Genomic DNA, 24675 nt, shown 5'->3' with positions numbered 1-24675 from the left:
TTTTGCCTGATTGTTAGAAGTAAGATATGATGATAGTAAAAGTTTTAGAAAATGCAGAAAAAGTATGATTAAAAAAATTCACCTGGGCCCAGTGAGTTCACATCTGTAATCCCAGCACTTTGGGAGGCCAAAGCAGGTGGATCACCTGAGGTCAGGAGTTCAAGACCAGCTTGGCCAACATGGTGAAACCCCATCTCTACTAAAAATACAAAAATTAGCTGGGCATGGTGGTGCATGCCTGTAATTCCAGCTACTTGGGAGGGTGAGGGAGGAAAACTGCTTGAACTGGGGAGGCAGAGACTGTAGTAAGCCAAGATCACACCACTGCACTCCAGCCTGGGTGACAGGGTGCGACTACATCTCAAAAAAAAAAAAAAATTCTTTACATGATACATGGTATTTCAAATGGAGAGATACATTTCACTATCTCTATTATATTGTCTGTTCAATTCTACAACCAGTCCTCTTCTCTAAACTATTAGTCATTTCCCACATTATAAACATTGTGAACCTTCTTTTTTTTTTTTTTTGAGATGGAGTTTCTCTTGTCATCCAGGCTGGAGTGCAGTAGCACGATCTTGGCTCACTGCAACCTCTGCCTCCTGGGTTCAAGTGATTCTTCTGCCTCAGCTTCCTGAGTAGCTGGGATTACAGGCGTGTGCCACCATGCACAGCTAATTTTTGAATTATTAATAGAGATGGGGTTTCATCGTGCTGGCCATGCTGGTCTTGAACTCCTGACCTCAGGTGATCCACCTGCCTCGGCCTCCCAAAATGCTGGGATTACAGGCATGAGCCACCACACCTGGCCAAATATTGTGAACATTTTTAACAGCTAAAACAATATCCCATGTTGTGCCTGTACTAACATTTATTTTAACATTTGTTTATTTAGACGGTTTCTGTTTTTTTCTAGAAAACTATTTTCTGTGACTTATAATGCTTTATTATATTTCACATTAACTGCTTTGGATAATTACAGAAGTGTGGAATTACTGAGTCAAAGGGGCACAAAAATATCAGGATTCTTAACACATATCACCAAAATGCTTTTGGAAATGTTACAGTAAGTTACAGTTCCACTGACATTATCTAAGACTGCCTGGCAACACGTGATTCTAAACTCACTCTGCCCCTTTTCAAATGGGAATAGGGGGACAGGAAGGGAAGGTCTGGAGTTAGAAGATAAGGACTTCCATGCAATGAGACTCGAGCACATGGCTTGGCCATGTGAAGCCTTAGTCTCCTGACGTACTCTCAATGATGTTCCCAAAGGTGGGAAAATACTTTTGTGTATTTGCTAAAATCAAGGGTTCTGCCAGACTCTGGGCTTAATTTTGGTTCTCTTGAAATGAGCAATAAAGCAGACAATGCAGATGCCAGGAGAAAGAGGGGCACGTCAAGGAAACTTTTCTGGTGTCCTTTTATTTACTACCGTTAACAGCCTGCTGCTCTGGCTTCCAGCTTGGGAACTTTTATTTTCTTTTAAAAAAAAAAAAAAAAAAGAAAGAAAGAAAGGACAGATGCGGCAGCTCATGCCTGTAATCCCAGCACTTTGGGAGGCAGAGGCAGGCAGATCACTTGAGGTCAGAAGTTTGAGACCAGCCTGACCAACATGGTGAAACCCCATCTCTACTAAAAATACAAAATTAGCCAGGCATGGTGGTGTGTGCCTGTAATCCTAGGTACTTGGGAGGCTGAGGCAGGAAAACTGCTTGAACCCGAGAGGCAGAGATTGCAGTGAGCCGAGATTGCACCACTGCACTCCAGCCTGAGCAACAAGAGCAAAACTCTGTCTAAAAAAAAAAAAAAAAAAGTCCGGGTGCGGTGGCTCAAGCCTGTAATCCCAGCACTTTGGGAGGCCAAGGCGGGTGGATCACGAGGTCAAGAGATCGAGACCATCCTGGTCGACATGGTGAAACCCCGTCTCTACTAATACAAAAAATTAGCTGGGCATGGTGGCGCGTGCCTGTAATCCCAGCTACTCAGGAGGCTGAGGCAGGAGAATTGCCTGAACCCAGGAGGCGGAGGTTGCGGTGAGCCGAGATCGCGCCATTGCACTCCAGCCTGGGTATCAAGAGCGAAACTCCGTCTCAAAAAAAAAAAAAAAAAAAAAAAAGATCCAGGCTGATCTGGAGTATACTTTTTAGGGGAGTGCATGCAGATATGAGGAATTAGGTCCAACAGTCATCCTTGACATTTCTTCCTTTATGCTCCATAGCCAATTCATCACACATGGTATAGAATTCCCTTTCCAAATGTGCACAGAATCTAATCCATCACTGCCACTGCTCCCACTTAGTCCAAATCTGGACAACTACAACGACCTCCTACCTCATCCTATTGCTCCTCATTTTCCATGGAAAAATGCAGGGTTATCCTTTAAAGTATGTCAGACCATTTCACTATCTGCTTAAAATCCTCCAACGACTTCCATCTTTCATGAGCGCAAGCCAAAGTGCTGACAATAGCCAATACCTCCTATGTGATCTAGGTGCTCTGCTACCACTGGGAGGGACGTCACCTTCTACTACCTGCCTTGTTCCCTCCATTCCAGCCACACTGGCCTCCTTACCTATGCCAAGCACTACCCACTACAGGCCGTTTGCTTTTGCTCTTCCCCTTGTTCATAATTCTCATGCCAAGGCAGCATATGGCTACTCTTGGCTTATTCCTGACTTCCCTAAGGCCTTTTCCTAAGGGTCCTCTTAGCAAACACATGTTAGCTGGCTGCCCTGGATAGAAGAATGCTTCCATCACTATCCCCCTACCTTGACATAATGTCCTTCAGAGCACATTACCACCATTGATATTTATGTTCAAGTGACTGTCCTACCTTAGCCTCCCGAGTAGCTGGGATTACAGGTGCTCACCACCACGACTGGCTTATTTTTTATTTTTATTTTTAGTAGAGATGGGTTTTCACCATCTTGGCTAGGCTGGTCTCAAACTCCTGCTCAGGTGATCCACCCGCCTCGGACTCCCAAAGTGCTGGGATTACAGGCGTGAGCCACTGCACCCAGCCAAAAACAGGGATTTTAAAATGTTTTCTTTATAGTGTCTAACAGATGGCAGGCCTCAATAAGTATAGGCTGAGTGAATGAACAGTATGGACCCGGTGTCCTGACCTCTTTTATATCTCCCTGGGGGAAAAGTGCTAGGTCACATAATTCTTATCCTGGTTTGAGGAGGCATCTGCAGTGGCTCTTTCTCTAATCTCCCCCAGCACCAGTCCCAAAAGAGGTTCATGACAAATTTCTACAAGTTGCAGGATGACATCTGTCCTCCTAGGAAAGGTTATACATAGATCTTAGTGAGATTTATTTCAGAAAAATCCACATGAATCACAGTCTATTCATTCTATTTGTTTCCACTGACAAGGAAGGAAAAAAAATAATCCTGTGGTTAGCGTTAGGAGGGCTTCTGGGAGCTCCAAAAGGAAATTTGACCAAGGGTCTTCCAGAGCAAAACACATACCTGTTTTTCTTCATAATATGCTCAAAGGGCCTCAGAAAATCTTTCTGGAAACGGAAGTTGGCTAATTCACCCTTCTCAAGAAACTTCATGGAGAGCTGCCTTAATGAGTCAACAGCAAAGATAGCCACATCTTCATTAGGGTTGCAGCCAACCTGAGCAGAAGAGGAACTGATGTGAAACAGGTACAGTGTAACAATGACAGAAGTGGAGCTCTTAGCAGCAAAGATGGACAACCTACCTTCAAAACAAACATTCTGGGAAAACACAACTAAGAAGAAAAGAAAATGCTATTTCTTGGCTATGATCTGTCCAATTTTATTTAAGTGTAAGGACGAAAATCAGTCAGTATTGCATATTTAATTAAATATGCATTTAAAATGTGCTTTTTTTCTTTAAATTTCATTTTATTACTATTATTATTATTTCCAAGATGGAGTCTAGCTCTGTCACCCAGGTTAAAGTGCAGTGGAATGATCTCTGCTCACTGCAACTTCCGCCTCCCAGGTTCAAGCAATTCTCCTGCCTCAACCTTCCAAGTAGCTGGGATTACAGGTGTTTACCACCATGCCCAACTGATTTTTGTGTTTTTAGTAGAGATAGGGTTTCACCATGTTGGCCAAGCTGGTCTTGAACTCCTAATCTGAGGTGATCCACTCACCTCGGCCTCCCAAAGTGCTAGGATTACAGGTGTGAGCCACTGAGCCCAGCCTATTTTTTCTTTTTTTTTTTTTTTTGCTATTAAACTTGCAACTATACTCAATTTTTCTAACTGTAAAATACACATTACACAAAATCTACCATCTTAACCATTCTAAGTGAACAGTTCAGTAGTATACATTCATACAATTGTGAAACCATCAGAACTTTTTTCTTTTCTTTTTTTTTTTTTTTTTGAGACAGAGTCTTGCTGTCAACCAGGTTGGAGTGCAGTAGCATGATCTTGGCTCACTGCAACCTCTGCCTCCAGGGTTCAAGGAATTCTCTGCCTCAGCCTCCCAAGTAGTTGGGATTACAGGGGCCTGCCACCACGCCCAGCTAATTTTTGTATTTTTAGTAGAGATGGGGTTTCACCATCTTGGCCAGGCCTTCAACTCCTGACCTCGTGATACACCTGCCTTGGCCTCCCAAAGTGCTGGGATTAGAGGTGTGAGCCACTGTGCCCAGTCCTCTTTCCTTGCTTGCTTTTTTTTTTTTTTTTTTTAACATAAAGTCTTACTCTGTTGCCCAGGCTAGAGTGCAGTGGCCCCATATCGGCTCACTGCAACCTCTGCCTCCTGGGTTTAAGCAATTCTCCTGCCTCAGACTCCTGAGTAGCTGGGATTACAGGCACCTGCCACCCTGTCCAGCTAATTTTTTTTTTTTTTTTTTTAAGAAGAGACAGGGTTTCACCATGTTGGCCAGGCTGGTCTTGAACTCCTGACCTGAAGCAATCAGCCCATCTCAGCCTCCCAAAGTGGTAGGATCACAGGCATGAGCCATCATGCCCGGCCAAGAAGTCTTTTCATCTTGAAAAAATAAAACTTTATACCCATTAAACAACATCTCCCAAGGTGCTATTTAATTTCCTCCAAATATATATATATAGAGAGAGATATATAGATATATATATACACACGTATATCTATCTATATATAGATAGATATATGTATATCTATATAGATATGAAGGGTCAAAAGACGTCATAGTCTATGGAAAACCTTTTCACACTTTCCCAATGTCTGTCATCTAAAGCAAATGACTTTGAAATAAATATCATCAAATTCTGCAAAATTATTGAGGCTTTTCAATTTACTTAAAAGTTGTACTTGTCTCTGGTTTACCTACTTTTAGGAACTAGAGTTATGGGTAAATATTTGGCTGGTGCTTTACAGACTTTTCTCTCAAGAAGAATCTCTAAAAACAGAGCGAGAGAATGCTTCCCATCAGCACCCCCTGCCAGTGGATCTGGGGGCATCTTGCAGAGGCCTGCTCCAAGTGAGACATTCATTGACATGTGGTCTGACCTGATGTTTTATTTTTAACAATTACAATGCAGCAATATCATTTGTAATAATGAAAAATTGGGGCCAGGTGTGGTGGCTCACACCTGTAATCCCAGCACTTTGGGAGGCTGAGGCGGGAGGATCACCTGAGGTCAGGAGTTCAAGACCAACCGGGCCAACATGGTGAAATCCTGTCTCTACTAAAAACACAAAAATTAGCTGGGTGTGGTGGCATGGGAGGCTGAGGCAGAACTGCTTGAACCTGGGAAGTGGAGGTTGCAATGAGCCAAGATGGTGCCACTGCACTCCAGCCTGGGTGACATAAGAATGAGATCCGTCTCAAATTAAAAAATTAAAAAAAAAAAATTGGGCCAGGCATGGTGGCTCACACTTGTAATCCCAACACTTTGGGAGGCTGAGGTGGGCAGATGACTTGAGGTCAAGAGTTCGAGACCAGTCTGGCCAACATGGTGAAACCATGTCTCTACTAAAAATAAAAAAAAATTTAGCTGGGTGTGGTGGTGGGCGCCTGTAATCCCAGCTACTTGGGAGGCTGAGGCAGAAGAATTGCTTGTACTTGGGAGGTGGAGGTTGTAGTGAGCCAAGATGGTGCCACTTCACCACTCCAGCCTGGGCAATAAGAGTGAAGCTATGTCAAAAAAATTCAAATAAAAAATAAAAAGAAAACGAAGTCAGCCTTGAAAAGGAAATTCTGATACGTACAACAACATGGATGAACCTTGAAGACATTACTATGCTGAATGAAATAAGGGAGTCCCAAAAAGACAAACACAACATGATTCTACTTATATGAGGTACCTAGAGCAGTCAAGTTCCTAGGGACACAGAGCAGAACAGTGGTTGCCTATGGTTGGTAGGGTGAAAGTGGGAGTTACTGTTTAACGGGTATGCAGTTTCAGTTTTGCAAGATGAAAAGGGTCCTAGAGATCTGTTGCACAACAATGTGAGTATACCTAACACTACTGAACTGTATGGTTAAAATGGTTAGGATGGTAAATTTTATATGTATTTTATTTTTGAGACACAGTTTTACTCTTCCTTTTTCTTTCTTTCTTTTTTTTTTTTTTTTTAAAAGATGGGGTTTCACCATGATGGCCAGGCTGGTCTTGAACTTCTGACCTCAGGTGATCCACCCACCTTGGCCTCCCAAAGTGCTGGGATTACAGGTGTGAGCCACCGCACCCGGCCCACAGTTTTACTCTTGTTGCCCAGGCTGGAGTGCAATGGCACAATCTCAACTCACTGCAACCTCCACTTTTCAGGTTCAAGATATTCTCCTGCCTCAGCTTCCTGTGTAGCTGGGATTACAGGTACCCGTCACCACGCCCAGCTAATTTTTGTATTTTTTAGTAGAGACAGGTTTTCGCTATGTTGGCCGGGCTAGTCTCGAACTCCTGACCTCAGATGATCTGCCTACCTCGGCCTCCCAAAGTGCTGGGATTACAGGCATGAGCCACTGCGCCCGGCCTGTTATGTGTATTCTATTATAATTTTTTTAAAAAGAACAAATCTACCTATGCTAACATGGTTAAATCTTTATGATTCCTTGCTAAGTGGAAGATATTTTTTTAAAAGTGAAACAAACCAAGACAGTATTATCTATAATATTTCTATGAGTACATACATTAGGTACATGCATACAAAAATGTCTGGAAAGATATACATCAAACTGGTAAGAATAATTAGCTTTGGAGAGGGCCAGATGTGTGGGGGAGGGTGGTCAAAAGTGTTTTAGCTGTAATTTTTGTTTAAAGGGGAGTATGTTAATGTAATTATAAACTAATAAAAAGAATATTCCCCTTCTAAAAATCCAGGCAAAACAGATGTTCCAGGTATACACACCATGTTCAGTGTACAGCTTTGCTTACCCAGGGCACAGTGCTTGTGCCCCTAGTTCAAGAGAATCATGTAACTGTGCGAACAACCCTGACAGCACCCTGAGGGCTAAGTTACAGCTCTACTGAGTCATCTACATTTCTTCAAATCTGCAAGATTCTTAAGTGCCCCAGTTCACAAAGGGAAGAACATCTTTCCAAGGTGGTGGAAAAAGTTAAGAGTTCCAGAGTAAGGGCCAGGTGCAGTGGCTCACACCTATAATCCCAACACTTTGGGAGGCTGAGGGGAGCAGATCATTTGAGGTCAGGAATTTGAGACCAGGCTAGCCAACATGGTGAAACCCTATCTCTACTAAAAATACAAAAATTAGCTGGGTGTGGTGATGCATACATGTAGTCCCAGGAGAATTGCTTGAAGTCGGAAGGCAGAGGTTGCAATGAGCCAAGATCGAGCCACTGCTGTCCAGCATGGGTGACAGTGTGAAACTCTGTCTCAAAAAAAAAAAAGAGCTCCAGAGTGAGCACTGATTAAATGAAACAGACATCTGTAATGAAGTTGATGACAATGAAATGTCTGGTTCCTACCTGCCACCCTATGTCCCAAGCTTGCCTGTAAGTGGTCCGTAGATACTGAGAACTGGCACACAGTCTCGACAACAGAATCATAGGTGGGAAAAGTAACTTAAGCAAACTGATGCTCCCCTCCCAAAACAGAAGTCCCAATGAACACAAAACGGAAGACTTCCTGGGAAACATTTACCAAAACACTTTTGGCTAGTCACTTCTGAAAGAACAAAGGATTCCACAGCTGCCAGCCAAATTATCTTGTGGAATAAATGAGCAGCGTTTGTTCTGGCTTAGCTGTCACATGCTTGGACAACAATACAAGGTACAGTAATGGCAATGATTCACATTTTCTTTCTCAAACAAATTCACATCAATTATTTCAACTCACCCAATTAGGAATTTGTTTACTCAGAACAGTGGGAAAGATAGTGCTGAGTTAGCTGATTCTTTAAAGTGATACCATCCACTCAACAAACAGTTCGTCTGGGTCAAGGCCACTTCCAATGAGGGAGCTTTCCTGACCACATTTTCTCAATAACCCTGATATACGACATGCTTGATCCTTTCCCATCAGTTATTTTATCATAAAATGGGAGTGATAAAATTTTATCATAAAACGGAACTGATGGGAAAGGACAGACAGGCGGGAGCCTCATCTGTCCAGTACCCGGCATGAAGCAGTCGGATATTTTGTAAAACAGATGGTGTGCTGTGAGGTGCCTTAATTTCAGCTGCTAGAAAAACAAGGAACTTTCATTAGCTGATGCACCAAGTTAGAAGCAAGCCTACATACATTTGACAATGCTTCATTTCAGCAGAGTGGTGGAGTAGACTAGCACCTGTCTACAAGAGGTGATGGGGTGCCCATCTCTTCCCTAGTTACATCATACTGCTAGCTTTAAATTGGCTATGGCAGGGTATTTACACACAGAAACTGGCTGATGCTACAAATCATTTACCAGCACCCCACTGGTTATTCTATACCCCAATGGCAGACTACTTTAAGATTTTCCTCTATTCAATGTACAGAATTTCTGTATTTTGTTTTTATTAACACTATTTTTAAGCATTAGTATTATAACTCTTCATCTCCAGACTTAAGAAAATTTTCTTGAGATCATGAAATGTGTTTTGGTAAGAAGCTGTTATTAAGTTATGTTTCCCTTAAGAAGCAAACAACATCACAAATACATACATACATTTCTTTTGATTGCTTTGTTCCCAGTTTCTTCACTGTGATAAAACATATCTGACATTTTATTTATTCAATATATGTGTGCATATGTCTGTATGTACATAATAAAACTTCTGGTAAAGAGGAAGAATTCAGTCTGGTTTACTCCCAACAGTTGTCACTTTTAGAACCCAGATGTGTTTTTGGCTTGTTACTGATTTAAAAACAATTATTATTATTATTATTTTGAGGCAGAGTCTTGCTCTGTTGCCCATGCTGGAGTGCAGTAGCATGATCTTGGCTCACCACAACCTCCACCTCCCAGGTTCAAGCAATTCTCCTGCATCAGCCTCCCTAGTAGCAGGGATTACAGGTGCACACCACCATGCCCGGCTATTTTTTTTTTTGTATTTTTAGTAGAGATGGGGTTTTGCTGTGTTGACCAGGCTGGTCTCAAACTCCTGACCTCAGGTGATCCACCCGCCTTGGCCTCCCAAAGTGCTGAGATTACAGGCGTGAGCGACTGCGTCCAGCCCAAATATTAATTTTTTTCAACAAAAGTTTCAGAAGAATGGCAGCTGGAATACAAGCAGTGACACTGAAGAGTGAAACTACCTGGAACTTAACATTAGGTCATTTAGAAGGCCTTTCTGGATTTCGCAATGCTTCCAAGCATCAGTCTATTTGCCCAGTGGCTGTAATAATCTTTGTGGTCTTAGCCTACATTCTGCATGTGGAATATTAAAGTATTTTTAATACCACTAGATTTTTAACTCATTCTACATGAATTCTACCAATATGTAAGTATGATATTACTCCTATCAAGCTGTCCTTTGACTTCACAGGGAAAACGAATTAGAGGCATCTAAAAAACAGGGCAAATTATTTATCACTTCTTTTTTTGAATTCAGTTGCCTAGTTTTTTTTTTTTTTTTTAACAGCAATGGCTTTTAAATTTGAAGTTACCTTATTGAAGTGATCTCCAATCACATGCCATATTCGAGACCACTGCAGTCGGATCCGATTCATGTTGTAGTATGATATCTCCACAATCTTCTGCAAGCTGAACATGCGAGGATGGTGGGGGGAGGCCAGTTCATCCATGGACACAGCACATAGCCAGCGGACAAAGTCAACTACAGGCCAGACCCAACAATACACGCAAAGCCTCATTAGGAACAGTTAGACGGTTACAGCATGAGGCTTTTGTAGTTGTCACAGGTAAGTCAAATACATACCTATAGCATTTCCATCCAGTCTGGTAGATCCAGTAAAAATTCTAGGAAGATAATTCCAGACAAAATAAACATTAGGCTGGATGTGGTGGCTGACACCTGTAATCCTAGCACTCTGGGAGGCCAAGGAGGGTGGATCATGTGAGGTCAGGAGCTCAAAACTAGCCTGGCCAACATGGCGAGACCTCGTCTCTACTAAAAATACAAAAAATTATTCAGGTGTGGTGGTGGGCGCCTGTAATCCCAGCTACTCGGGAGGCTGAAGCAGAAGAATCACTTGAACTCAGGAGGCGGAGGTTGCAGTGAGCCGAGATCATGCCACTGCACTCTAGCCTGGGCAGCAGAGCCAGACTGTGTCTCAAAAAAATAAAAAAAAATAATAATAATAATAATTAGATTTAGTAGCCTGAGGGCAATTCTGCTTCTGTCTTAGCACTGGGCATAAAAGCCAGATGACCTCTGGGCACACAGGCTTTTTCTTTTTAATTAGATTTGGAAGCTAAAGTTTCTCAGACTCTCAGACAAGGCAGAGAGGAAACATTAGGTCTGACACCTCCACCGAAATAAATGATGTGGTATTACAAGTATAGAACAGGTCAAGAAAAGTAAACTGAGTTGAAAGCAGAAAAGCCTATAGTGAGCAGAAGACAAAGTAACATATCAAAAGAAGGGGGAGCCCAGGCACAGTGGCTCACACCTGTAATCCCAGCACTTTGGGAGACGAAGACAGGTGGATCACTTTAGGTCATGAGTTTGAGACCAGCCTGGCCAACACGAAACCCTGTCTCTACTAAAAATACAAAAATTAGTTGGGCATGGTGGCACATGCCTGTAGTCCCACTGTGTAGGAGGCTGAGGCAGGAGAATCACTTGAACCTGGGAGGCGGAAGTTGCAATGAGCTGACATTGCACCACTGCACTCCAGCCTGGGTGACAGAGCAACACTGTCTTTAAAAAAAAAAGATATATAAAAAAAGATATAGCAAAAGAAATGATCAGAAGTAAAATGATATACTAGAAAATATCTATTTAATACAAAGAAGGCAGTAATAATGGAGGAAGAGGGGAAAAAAAAGACACGATGTTATATGCAATTAACAACAAAGGCAACATACATGAGTTGAAAAAGGATAGAATTAAAAGGAAAGATGTTGGCATAAGGAAACCATTTGGTTAATAAACAGAATATAATGAACATCAAAATAATAAAAAGGGAAGATAGACAATTAAACAATGTACAGAACACGCAAATCTGTAGATTAGTGGTTACAGTTACTAAGAAATGGGGGAAGGAAAGAAAAGGAAATGGAGAGTGATTCCTAATAAGTATGAAGCTTCTTTATGGGAAACATCTCTCCTGGATTTTTATGTCAAGTTTTGAAGTAAAAAGAAATAATGGAAAAGTTTTGAGGAAAAAAAAAGGAAACTGTGAACTCAGCCAACTCTTATTCATGCGTAAGCTTTCCAGCCTATACTCTTCTTGAGATTTTTTAAAAAAGTAATTTCTACTAAGGAAACAAGGTAATTTAAAACACCAACATAAGCAAAAAACTCTTTGTTTTTGATATAATTTGTCACAATTTTAAAGTTATAACTTTTCTAAAAGTCGAAATTCAAATAAATGTGACACTTAACCTGTAGCTAACAACACTTACATCAGTTAAACAAATTAGGAATCATTCATGTTCAGTAACTACAGAGAGGCTGCCAAACCACTGGGTAGTTCAGGCCCACTGAAAAATAAAATCATTACCTGTCCACAGCTACAACTACACTCTGCGAGCTGGTCTCACCAACCGATTCTTGAAAGCTTGCCATCTGTCTTTTATCCACTCCGCCACTCACCAAATTACCTGAAACACAATACACAAAATCAGCAGCACTTCAAAAACAGTCAAGTATTTAGAACAAAGCATCTTGTTACGTCAACATGCAGAGACAGGGGACATAAATAAGAATGAATCTGCAAGTTCAAAAAACAAACATACTGATGATAAAATTAAAGTTATGCTTTGGCATTTGGCATTTAAAATACATTGTTAGTATAAGCTTTCTTGTTTGTACCAACCAATACCATTTTTATGGTATTAAAGGCCTGTATTTAGGAAAACAAATTTGAATCAATTGATATTAATCCAGAGCTCCCAGAACATGTAATGGCTCACACCTGCTGAATGCTTGGTGTGCTTTACAGAATTTCATTCCACTCATTCTCACGAGTACCTAAGAAGTGGGTGCTATTACAATTCTCCATTTCTCTAGAATCCATACTTTTAACCATTACACTGTACCATTCCATTCACTAAATGGGACCTAGAAGCCTACACTCTGTAGTTGGATGGCTAGGGGTTTGAATCATACTACCAAGAGGGCAGTATGACATTGCTCATATCTTTTCACTCCGTGCTTCAGTTTTCTCAATCACAAAATACGGAAGATAACAGTCCCTATTCTCATTGGATTGTTATGAGCATTAAATGAGTTGTAATATATAAACTGAGTGCTAAGAATATGACGTGGCACATTTGTTTGCCCTATTTACTATTATTACTATGTTACATCAATCAGAAGAGTCTCTCAATCCAACGTAAAGCCAGAGAAATAATTCTACTTGCATTAGAATACTGTTTAATTAAAGGCCCCCCCACCCCTCAAAAGATGGAAGAAATGTTGAATCTACCCTTTAAAATCTAGAGACACAAATACATACCACTCTAATGTCAGGCACTAGAGATCTGGCCATTTTAAAGCAAATGGTTTTTCTTCCCAATATAGTTATAGGTATAGAAAGAAAAGTAATGCACCCTACTGATTTTGGTAAAATAGACATTTTACTCAACAGTTTAATCACAATTAAGAGAGCTGAAGCAGCATGTTCACTTGCATTCATGAATACACTGTCAGATGGCACAAAAGGAAGACAGTTTACATAACAGTCCTGATAAGATATGAAGGATTTCATCCCGGTTAACTTGCAAATCTGTGACTGTCAGCTGCCGGGCTTGGTGTCTTACCTAGGCCAAGGCCCATGAACTCTTCTCCTGCCAATGTGTGGCTCTTCAGGCTCCCTTCTCTTTCACGCCCAGATCCAGACAGGTAGCGGGTCTTCACACCCGTTCCTATCAGCTGAGCGAGCTCCAGCTGGCTGATGCATTTCAAGATCTAAGATGAAGAAATGAGTTCCTACCTTACAGCCTGAAAAAGGGAACTGTAATCTTAATTTAGTAATTAAAGGAAAGTTGGTTCAATGGAGTTATGCCATATAGATGTTTATACCAATTTAGTAAGCTCTCAATAAAGAGAGAAAAAGCATTGGACTGAGGTGGGGGATTCCTCCCACTATGCCACTTAATAGGCACACCACTTAGTCATCCCCACCTCCTTTTTCCACTCTCCCCCTGAGATGACAACACAACAGCCTCACGGGCCTCAGTGTTGCTCCTTTAACTTGTCATCTCTTGTCCCATCCCTGGGCCTTTGCACTCATTGCTCCTTATGCATGGAATGTTTTCTCCCCATGGCTCACTCCTTCAATTCCCAGCTCAGACGTGTGTCCCTCTCAAAGAGATCTTTCTTGACTATCCTGAGATCATACCTTCCCATTACCAGGCCCTACTCATACTTTCTTTTTTCTTAGTGCTTACCACTTTTTGGTATTATACCATATATTTATTTGTTTGTTTGTTTCCTGCCTTAGGTGCCAAGACGGCATTTACTCTGTCTTGTTCACTGCTGAACACTTAAGTTCTTGGCACTTAAAACTGTTGGCAATTGTTAATTGGTTTAACTAAAGGAATAAGAAAATGTTCTAAAGCAGACATGCAGTGGGAGATAAGACTGAATCTCCTGGTCCTGAGGGATGCCTCTGGTGCTTGAGGATGCAGACCTGCACACAGGTCTCCCACCTGTGTGCTTAGCTGTAGAAACAGAAACTGGTCCCAACTTATATCAGAGGAAACACTGGCTACAGGAAACTTACTGAGGGATGGCATGTAGACCTCCTCCAGGGAAACCCTAAGGAATTTTCATGGGAACTTCTTACTGAAGTTCGGTGTTGCTTTTCACGCTGACCTTACAATTCAGTCCCAGAGTCCACTATACCACTGAGCACTGCAGAGTATTTTTACTTATACATTGCTTTTCTCTTGACTGAGAAGTGGACTTAATTCCACCAAAGAGAATCATCCCCTGATTTCTTCACACAGCATGATACTATTAAATTATTATTAGTAAGCTAGTAATGCCCTTTCTTTTGCAAAAGCTGGGGATAGCTGGAATTCGAAGTATGTCACCAATACTGAAAGGCCAAGGGCTTATTAGTTCCAAGCTGATTTCTCAGGGCTTCTCAGGGCTACCTGACAGAGGTAGCTAATTAATTTTCAACATTTCTAGATCCTATCATATACTTGGCAGGCAGCAGGAACTTCATATTGGTCATACCTCCCAGCCTAAAAAAAGTTTTAGAAGAAAAAGCAAGTATTCATTGATTCTCTAGGTATTATGATTCCTTAGAAGGCAGGAAATGATTTTAAAAAGCACACAACTCAAAATAATTTTTTTTCCTTTTAGAGACAAGGTCTTGCTCGGTTGCCCCTGCTGGAGCACAGTAGTACAATCACAGCTCACTGCAGCCTTGAACTCCTGTGCTCAAGCAATCCTGCTGCCTAAGCCTCCCAAGTAGGTGGGACTATAGGCATGCACCACCGTGTCTAGTTATTTAAAAAACAAAATTTTTTTTTAAAGATATGGGGTCTTGTTATGTTGCCCAGGCTGGTCTGGAACTCTTAGTCTCAAGCAATCCTTCTGCTTCAACCCCTAAAAGTGTGATTACAGGTGTGAGCCACTATGCCCAGCTGTAACTCAGTTATTTCTAACATGGGCTACTCAGAGTTGTGACAGAGAGAGGAAAGGCTGGTGAAGAGCGGCAAAGCCAGGTGCCATGAAGAAGACAGTCGGTAACACTACTGAGTTCTTACTACTTGCCAAATACAGTCCCAAGCCCTTTTCATTCTCATAACCACCCTATGAAGGCTGCAGAGATAAAGAAGGTGGGACTTGGTGACAAAGTAACCTGCCTGTGCCATCCAGGCAGGAAAGGGTGGAGCCCCAAATTGGGCCCCAGTTGCCAGGCTCTAGAGCCTTTACTCTGAGCCGCTTGGTCCACATGGGGAAGAAGGATAACAGCAATTTTCTTTCTATGTCAAACCGTCCTTTACATTCTCCACAGCCTCATCTCTATTCTTTCACAGTTTTCTCTCTAAACAAAACAGTATAATACATGCAGATGGTAGAAAAAAACTAGAAATGAAGAAAAACAAGAACAAAACAGTTTCCATTAATTCCATCACTCAGACAAGAATGTTAATGCTTTGGTCTATCCTTTCAAACTCCATTCTCTGTGTATTTTCCCACAAGAGACAATGCCTCACAATGTCTTATAACAACTTGTAATTTTACTGTGACTGTTTTCCCACAATAGTCTTTAATACCATCTTTATCTTTTTTTCTGAAATCTCTTTTAATCCATAGGTACCCTCCTCCCTTCCACTTATTTTTCTTGCAATTTATTTGCTGAAAAACCTGGTCATCTGCTCTGCAGGTCTGTTACACCTAGAGTTTGCAAGCTGTACCCTCATATCTAACAGGCTTCTCTGTTCATTGTTTCTCCTATAAACTGGCAATATAGGCTTGAATTGATTCAGATTTGAGTTGGGGCTAGCACATTTCTTAGGTAGTATTGTGTACTTCCATCAGAGAGCACATACTATCTGCCTATCTTTTCTTTTCCACAACATTATTTTAAATGGCCACATAACCTAAGGAATGCTGTACCATACTTCAAAAAAAAAAATTGCAATCTCTTATATTGTTGGGACATCTAGCTCTTTTTAACCCAACCTTTTCCCTAGAACAACTAAAATTGCAACAAATATCCTTTTAAATACATTGTTGTATACATAAGTAATTGGATCCTTGGGTGAGAATCTTAGAATACTGTTTAAAAAAAAATGTGAACTCACTAGCACTCTCCTGAACAGGTCATTGTGACTGCCGACCATTTCTAATCAGGCTCCTGGCTTTGTCTTAAATTTATACATTGATCATAGGAGCTCCCAACCTCCCAAGAGGTACGTAATGACTTAAAAAAAAAGTGGCATTAATATGGAAAGAAAGCTGCAACAACAGAAGTACACTTCATGGGGGACACTGGCTGCTGGGTGCAAGGGGGCTCACTGTGAGCTGGTGCACCTGAACTCACCCCCACCTTTCACAGCCCCAGAGAGGGTGATTTTCAGATACACGGGGTACAGTGAGGCTTGACTTCAAGAAAAATTGAATTGACCAAAAGAGATCAACAATGAATAAAAGGAAGCCAGGAGTCATCCTAACTGAGAAAAGGCAATTCAAAGAGACACATACCTCATGCCAAGAATTCCCAAGGTAGTTGCCATCAGTGTGAGCCACTGTAATAAGTGTCTTAATGGTGTCGATGTTTTTCTGCTTCATTTCTGTGATGCTGGAGCTGGCTGTGAGCAGGGAGAAGCGAGCAAGAGCCTGAACATAGGCATCTCGTTCCAGCTGTAACAGAAGCGCGAGAGAAAACACTGTGACTCCAACCCTAGTGTGGCCATTCTCACATCTGCAGGGCTGGCACACTGGGCTTCTCTGATACCTTTTGTATGCACACTGACTGGCTTTCTGCACACTAACACAACAGTTATTCCATGCTAATGCCCTCTCACTTTTGAAACATCTTGCAGAGGCTCTCTATGCACTGCCACGTTTGAGAAGCAGCTCTCTCCTTTCTAATTGACTTCAGTCAAACTTACCTGTCCCGTGTTCCATTATGTCTGCTGAATGCTAAAATTGTCACATAAATTCTGACATCTCCAAGAATTCTGCCAGGCAAGTCTGTTTTCTCAAGTTTACAAATGAGGAAATGAATTGGTATCTTGGAGAGACATTAGCTGGGCCAATGTTACATGGCTGGAGAAGTGGCAGGGCTGGGTTTTGAAGCCTAAATGGTCTAACTTCAAAGCTTGTGATCTTGGTATAAAAGAAAATGTCTAACTGTAAAATGAATGGGAACAGAAGATTGAGTTTTTAGAAATAAATGAGATGCAACTTCTTACTGACTTACAAAGTGATGCATGGGATTTTGCCAACCTCCTAATTTCCTAAGAGTTTCGGAATTATATTTCATTTATTTGCTTAAACTTTTCAAGTTTCAGAAGGTTTACAGACATATTCATATTGCACTGAACTACTTGTTTCTCCAGGGAAGAGTTGGAAACATGGGAAATTATAATAAAAACTGATCTTAGAAAATAATATTTTTATACACCAAAGTAGGCAAGTTAGGCAGATGAACAGGAGGTCTGTTTTGTCAAATCCAGTCAAGTAGCTTGGACCCTACCTTTTTTTTTTTTTTTTTTTTTAATTTTGAGATGGAGTTTCACTCTTGTCTCCCAGGCTGTAGTGCAATGGTGCAATCTTGGCTCACCACTACCTCTGCCTCCCGGGTTTAAGTGAGTCTCCTGCCTCAGCCTCCCAAGTAGCTTGGATTGCAAGCATGCACCACCACGCCTGGCTAATTTTGCATTTTCAGTAGGGATGGGATTTCTCTATGTTGGTCAGGCTGGTCTCAAACTCCCGACCTCAGGTGATCTGCCTGCCTCAGCCTCCCAAAATGCTGGGATTACAGGCATGAGCCACTGTGCTTGACCTACCTATTCTTAAAGACAGTTTTAATCCATATCTCCATTTTTGCCCCTAATGAACTGTCATCATAAAGCTATGGATTTCTTGTTAGTAGGCATGAGTAAGTAGTTTGCTAAGACTCTTGATTAACCTACAATTTCTGATCATTTCTAAGTTTTGCCAAATCTAAAAGAATACAACCCACCAGTATCTCTGGAGCGTTGCTGACTTATACCTACCTGCATTCCAAAGATGCAGGCAATTCGGATTGCACATCGGATGCCTTCCAAACACAAGGAGGCCACTTCAGTGTCGTCACAGTTCTGGAGTCCAATGCTGTAGGCTGCCAACAGTGGCGTCCATACCAGCTATCAAGGAAGGAAGGTTTTGGTAACATCCAGAGTTTTAGCATGGAAAGAGCAGAATCAGGCTTAGCCACATTGGATACTCACTTTGAACATTGGCCGGACGTGGTCCAGGTGAGTGGCACTCGTAAACGGGGCTTTAGCATGGCTCACAGCCTCCATCAGAGCTTTGGCTGTTTTAGCCATTTGCTCCATCTCCAAATTGTACAGGAGCCGCCGCTGCTTTTCACTAGCCACATCTATAAAGTAAGAGCATGACAGGTGTGGCTAACAGTCACTGAGGGCTGGCTACATGCCATGCACCGTTTCAAAAGATGCACAATGTTTAACTCATAAATCCTCCCAACCATTTCATGAGTCTGTTACAGATATTATTACCATTTACAGATGGGAAAAATGAGGCAGAGGGGTAAGTCACTTGCCCAGGGTCAGCCAATTACTAAGTAGAGGAGCTGGGACTTGATCTACGGCAGTGTGGCTCTAGAGCCTGCACTCTACACCACAACTCTTTGCTGCTTCTCAAAGAAACTGACAGCTCCCCAGGTGCCATATCTAAGGTAAATCTAATTAAGGTGGGCACAATCACCACTGAATTAAAGCAAAGTTTTAAGGAACATTTTCTGGGAGTAATTTAGTTATCAGATTACTACTTGTAAATTCCTTCTTGCTCCTCATCAGAAATCTAGCAAGAGAGTGACATTATAAAAGACCCAACATAATCACAATAATTAATTCAATCACATTTCCTCTTCAGATATCTAGATATGCACATTAAATTTATCACCACAGTATCTAATCATGCATTCTGATACACTCCAAAATTAGAATTAAAAGAAATAATTTGCCATTAGACCTTACTCTGCTTTGTAGATTTGGTTGCAATGGTGTGCTCTTTTGTTTCTTTCATTGCAATTTTCTTGCCTTCTATCTCTTCATAGATGCTTGAGAGATACTCTTCTGGCAGATCTTTACTATCATTGATACCCCGATTCATTTTAATATACTGCTCTTTTGTCATTTTATTTTTTACCTGAAATTAAAAAAAAAAATTACAAACCATTTTAAAAACATCTAACTGCCCAAGTAAAACCACTGTTAGCTACTACAACATGTAAATCATTAAAGTACTTTACCTGAGGACTGTGCAAGTCTGTAGTTAGCATAATAATTGAATATGCTAGGACATAAGCAGTGTCAGCACTAGCAAACAGAGTTTGCCTGGAGGAAAAAATTCAAGATATCAACATTCATGGTAATGAGGTTTGGAAGGTACAATGGTAACAGAGACACACTTCACAAAAAAAGCAGCCGACTACTCCCCCAATTCCAAAAGAGGCAGGAGTTTTCATGCTTTCATTAACACTGAACAAGACACAGCAACCCAAACTGTAGAAAAAGCTCATTAAGAATCCATATCGGCCGGGCGTGGTGGCTCACGCCTGTAATCCCAGCACTTTGGGAGGCCAAGGCAGGCGGATCATGAGGTCAAGAGATCGAGACCATCCTGGCCATGGTGAAACTCCATCTCTACTAAAAATACAAAAAAATTAGCCAGGTGTGGTGGCACACACCTGTGGTCCCAGCTACTTGGGAGGTTGAGGCGGAAGAATCACTTGAACCCAGGGGGTTGAGGTTGCAGTGAGCCGAGATTGCGCCACTGCACTCCAGCCTGGCAACAGAGCAAGCCTTCGTCTCAAAAAAAAAAAAAGAAGAATCTGTATCAGATTTTAGGCTTTTTTGACCAGGTGTGGTGGCTCACACCTGTAATCTCAACACTTTGGGAGGTGGGTGGATCCTTGAGGTCAGGGGTTTGATACCAGCCTGGCCAATATGATGAAACTCCGTCTCTACTAAAAATACAAAAATTGGCTGGGCATGGTGGCAGGTGCCTGTAATCCCAGCTACTCAGGAGGCTGAGGCAGGAGAATCACCTGAACCCAGGAGGCAGACGTTGCAGTGAGCTGAGACTGCCAACTGCACTTCAGCCTGGGTGACAATAAATAAAAATGTAGGCTTCTTTGAATAAAGCAATTTCAAATAAATTTTTTTAAAAGACCCCAAGAAGCATCTGCGGCCAACACTAGGGCAAGGCAAGTGGGCACGTCAGGAGACCTTACATTCAGTGCCGACCCTCAGAGAGGGCATCTTACTACATTTCACACACTAACTGCCTTGAGTGCCTCCCCCAACCCTGTCCTGTTCTGGAGAACATCTATTTTGTGCCATGCACTGTGCTAGACATGACATAAAGATGACTAAAACTGCTGTTTAGCTGTTATTTATAGTCTACATTATCCATTAAAACATTTAACAGTAGAAATACAAAGGAAAATATTTATGTTATTCTAAACAATATGCTGGTGAAGTCTGACTTTTTTGCCTATGCCAGAAGAGAAGGACAACATGTGGAAACACAGACTTATAAGATATGAGGCTGAAGCTAGAAACTGTCCTGTCCAAACTGGCCATCATAGGAAAAGTAGAAATTTTGAAGAACACAACAAAAGGTCTTTTAATATGAGATGTAATTGGGTCACATATTAACTGACTGAGCAAAACAGACCAAGGTTTCCAGGTCCACATAGGAAGTACGTTTAAGTAAATAGCATCTAATTATGCCTTCAGAGACAGATCTAATGTCTATTTGGTTAAAATGATCATATGGTGCCTTTGCCAATCCTGCCATCTCCTGGGGACAGCATGCTATATGCTTGGAGGACTGGGACAAATTAATATGAAAACAAACTTGACTTTAGAGGCAAACTGTTATTAAAATGTTTCAAGCAGGTGTGGTAGGTCACATCTGTAAATCCTCCACTTTGGGAGGCCGAGGTCAGGGGATCCCTTGAGGCTAGGAGTTCAAGACCAGACTGGGCAACATGGTGAAACTCTATCTCTGCAGCAATATTATACAAAAGATTAGCCAGGCACAGTGGCATGCGCCTGTAGTCCCAGCAATTCAAGAGGCTGAGGTGAGAGGAGTGACTGAGCCCAGAAGATCTAGGCTGCAGTGGTCCGTGATCATGCCACCGTATTCCAACCTGGGCAAGAGAGCAAGACCCTGTCTCAAAAAAAAAAAAAAAAAAAGTTTCTACTGAGCAATTTCTACATTATGGTCACAGTATATTCAGACATATTTCTAATTTAATGTTCAGTGGAGAGAACATGAACTTTTTTTTTTTTTTGAGATAGAGTCTGCCTTTGTCTTCCAGGCTAGAGTACAGTGGTACAATCTTGGCTCATTTTAGCCTCCGACTCGCAGGTTCAAGCAATTCTTCTGCCTCAGCCTCGGAGTAGCCGGGATTACCTGGCTAATTTTTTTGTATTTTTGGTAGAGATGGGCTTTCACCACATTGGCCAGGCTCGTCTCAAACTCTGACCTCAAGTGATCTGCCTGCCTTGGCCTCCCAAAGTGCTGGGATTACAGGTGAGAGCCACTGCGCCTGGCCCAAACATGATGAGCTTTTAAGTTAGATAAATCCATATTCAACCCTGGCTCTGCTCCTTACTAGCTGATTAATTTTGGACAAGTTGCTCAATCTCTCAAATTCTGAATTTCCTCAACTGTAAAACAGGGATACTATTCCCGGGCTTGCGATTTATTAAATGAAATGCATGTAAAACCCACGGCATGGCCCATACACAAGAGGTATTTAATAATGGTTTGTTCTCCTTCCTATTTCCACTCCTTACAAAATCACGAACAGCCCATCAAAAAAGGTCCCCAAACAAAATCGCGTACTTGGGTGGTTTTTATTAGCTATGTAGCCATTTCTGTAACCTGCTCATCAGTATGTAATCAAAGAAAAACCAAAATCCTTGAGGCCTACTCCATATATTAAATCAGGGGAACTGTTTTTGATTAGGGAAGAAGTGCCCAATTGTCTCCTCTCAACTTATGAAACTACTGTTTTATCGAAGCTAACAGCACAGAGCTAACAGCACAGGCTTTAGCTGTGTGATCTTGGGCAAGTTAACCTCTCTGGTCCTCAATCTCTTTGTCTGTAGGATAGGGACATAAACAGATTATGTGAGGTCTTATGTGAAATAATCCCTTAGCACAGTGCCTGGCACACAGTAAACAAAAGCTTTAGTTGCTTGGCACAGATATACAAAGATTAAACCCCAACCAAATTAAAATTAGTGTTCTGAGGCAGGCAAACAGATGATCTGGAAGGGACTCAAAATTGGTGCTCACCCTTGGTTGCATTCTATGTATCTTGCGGCAAACTTCTCCATTAATCGGTCAATCTTTTGGGCTTCCCCAGGTAGGCGGAAACCTTCTAGGAATGTCCGCAGAGCTGAGACAAATTCTTTTTCACAGAAGTCAAGCTGGTCCACATAGGCATACATCACCTCCTTGTTGAACCTTGCACTATCGCCCAGAAAATCGCCTACTTGGGTCTGAAACATACACATTCACTTATATCTAGAAATTGTCAAATACAAATCCACAGCAAAAGCCAGCAGCCAAAGGGTGGAGTCAGAATAGCCTGGCCCTAACTGGCCAGAACAGGCTGAACTGTTTAAAAAGCTAGGGAATTCCCTGATCTGCCCACCTACCCACCCCTTCCAAAAGCAGTCTGTCCTGCATGGATGAAGGAAGAGGAGGGGAGGCACAAGAGACTTCAAATGGAGAGAATGACGGGGCATGCTCAGGTTAGTTGCAGACAGGCAGCCAGAAGAACTGTTTCTAGCATTCAAAGAACATTTCTAGCTCTGACACTCATCCAGCAAATACACAGCCATCTGCTAGGAGGCTAGTTTATTCCCATCAAAGAGCCTTCTGCAACACTAGCCAAAGGGACATGCAGGACTGTGGTAACTGAGGGGTGGACAATAGACAATGTACTCAGGGCCACCCAATCTCAAGGTGAAAACTGGTTAGGGCTCACAATCGCCTGACAGAACTCACATGCAAGTGCTACAACCCCAGCCTTACAGAATCCAGGCGCTCCTCCTGGTGCAGGAATTGGGCTATGTCTTCAACTGACGTTCCCAGCATGCCCTGCTCCTGGAGAAACTGGATCCCCCTCTTGGGTTTCTTGTTGAACCTGTTTCAAGCAGAGATGGGACACAAGCTGCTTATTTCAAAATCTGGAGGACAGCAAAAGCTGCTATTTGAGATAAATCATAATAGAATACTAGCAACAAGCGATCACATATAAGCTAGTAAGGTCACATCTGTCCTGGCAGCTTTTCCAAATTCTACCTTCAATTTCTGACCCAGCTATGTCTGGTCAGAGTCTGCTGGTTGTCACTTCATATCCACACTGCCCTTCTCCAATACCAATAGAACCCTAGGTGTTTAGTTGGGAACACAGCCATGTGGAATAAAAACATTTCCCTGCCTCCCTTAAATAAAGGATGGCCATGTGATAAACTTCTAGCCAGTGAGATATGACCAGAAGCGGTGTGGGTACTTCTAGGAAGGATTCTTAAACAAAGCTGACTCAGGAGGGAAGTCTGCTCTTTTCTCTTTTTGTTCTTTCCCTCTTCTCCAGAATGTTTGTGGGATGACTGGTACTCTAGCAGTCATCTTATACCATGAAGCCACCCTCTCTGGCTAAATATGGTGAAGCAGACAGATAAAAGGAGCCTGGATCTCTGATATTCTTAAGAGCAACCATAAGAGCCTCAGACCTGTCCGCTTTTGGATTTCCTTGAGCAAGAAATACACAGTTAAGCATGTTATTTTGTATTTATTTATTTCCTTTTCTCTACTTTTTCTTTCTTTCTTTTTTTTTTTTTTTTAAAGAGACAGGGTCTCACTGTGTTGCCCAGGCTGGTCTGGAACTCCAAGCGATCTTCCCACCTTTGCCTACCTAAGTTCTGGGATAACAGGCGTCAGCCACCATGCCCAGCCCATTTTGTATTTCTTGTTAAAGCAAGGCAAAGCTAACCAATGTGTATAGACACAACTTATTTACCAGGCCTGAAGCTGGAGGGTGATATTCATGTGTAAGCACAAACTGGCAAGTGTCATGAAAGACAGAAATGGGGCAAGGACAGAAATTAACTTGGGACCTGTTCAGATAGTGCAGTTGCCAAAGGCCTCTTTGAGGAAGAGATGTTTTACCAAGTCTGTGGAATGAAAAAGAGCCAAGAGAATTTCAAGCAGAAGACACCATGATGAAAAGAGCTGGAGGTGTTCAACGGACTGAAAATACATCATGTGACTCAGGGGAATTGGCAGGAGATGAGTAATCGGCCAGAGGCTGGGTCAGGCCATGGTGCAGAACAGGAAACCTGGAATGATTTAGGCAGGAGAGTGATAAGACTTGATTTATATTTTTAAAAGATTACTTTAGCTGCTGT

At 41.9% G+C, this 24675-nt stretch overlaps 1 protein-coding gene across 5 annotated transcripts in view; it reads right to left on the bottom strand.

Annotated features, from left to right (window-relative positions):
- The window catches only part of ARFGEF2 (ADP ribosylation factor guanine nucleotide exchange factor 2), a 102795-nt gene that overhangs the window by 29989 nt on the left and 48131 nt on the right, over positions 1-24675 (bottom strand). For all 5 annotated transcript variants that reach the window (XM_064382501.1, XM_064382502.1, XM_064382503.1 and 2 more), the window contains 12 exons: positions 23300-23411; positions 22556-22761; positions 19491-19575; positions 19216-19387; positions 18445-18596; positions 18232-18360; positions 16712-16870; positions 13306-13453; positions 12045-12144; positions 10295-10335; positions 10023-10192; positions 3478-3629 (listed from right to left, as the gene is read on the bottom strand). In XM_064382501.1, the coding sequence (XP_064238571.1) occupies positions 3478-3629; positions 10023-10192; positions 10295-10335; positions 12045-12144; positions 13306-13453; positions 16712-16870; positions 18232-18360; positions 18445-18596; positions 19216-19387; positions 19491-19575; positions 22556-22761; positions 23300-23411 (1626 nt within the window). The remainder of the gene's footprint in view (positions 1-3477; positions 3630-10022; positions 10193-10294; positions 10336-12044; positions 12145-13305; positions 13454-16711; positions 16871-18231; positions 18361-18444; positions 18597-19215; positions 19388-19490; positions 19576-22555; positions 22762-23299; positions 23412-24675) is intronic.

This window comes from Aotus nancymaae, unplaced genomic scaffold, assembly GCF_030222135.1.
Source record: "Aotus nancymaae isolate 86718 unplaced genomic scaffold, 86718_ANA_hifiasm-v0.15.2.pri h1tg000029l, whole genome shotgun sequence".
Classification (NCBI taxonomy): domain Eukaryota; kingdom Metazoa; phylum Chordata; class Mammalia; order Primates; family Aotidae; genus Aotus; species Aotus nancymaae.
The sequence above is the reverse complement of the archived record's forward strand: the minus strand, read 5'-3'. Positions and strand labels throughout refer to the sequence as shown.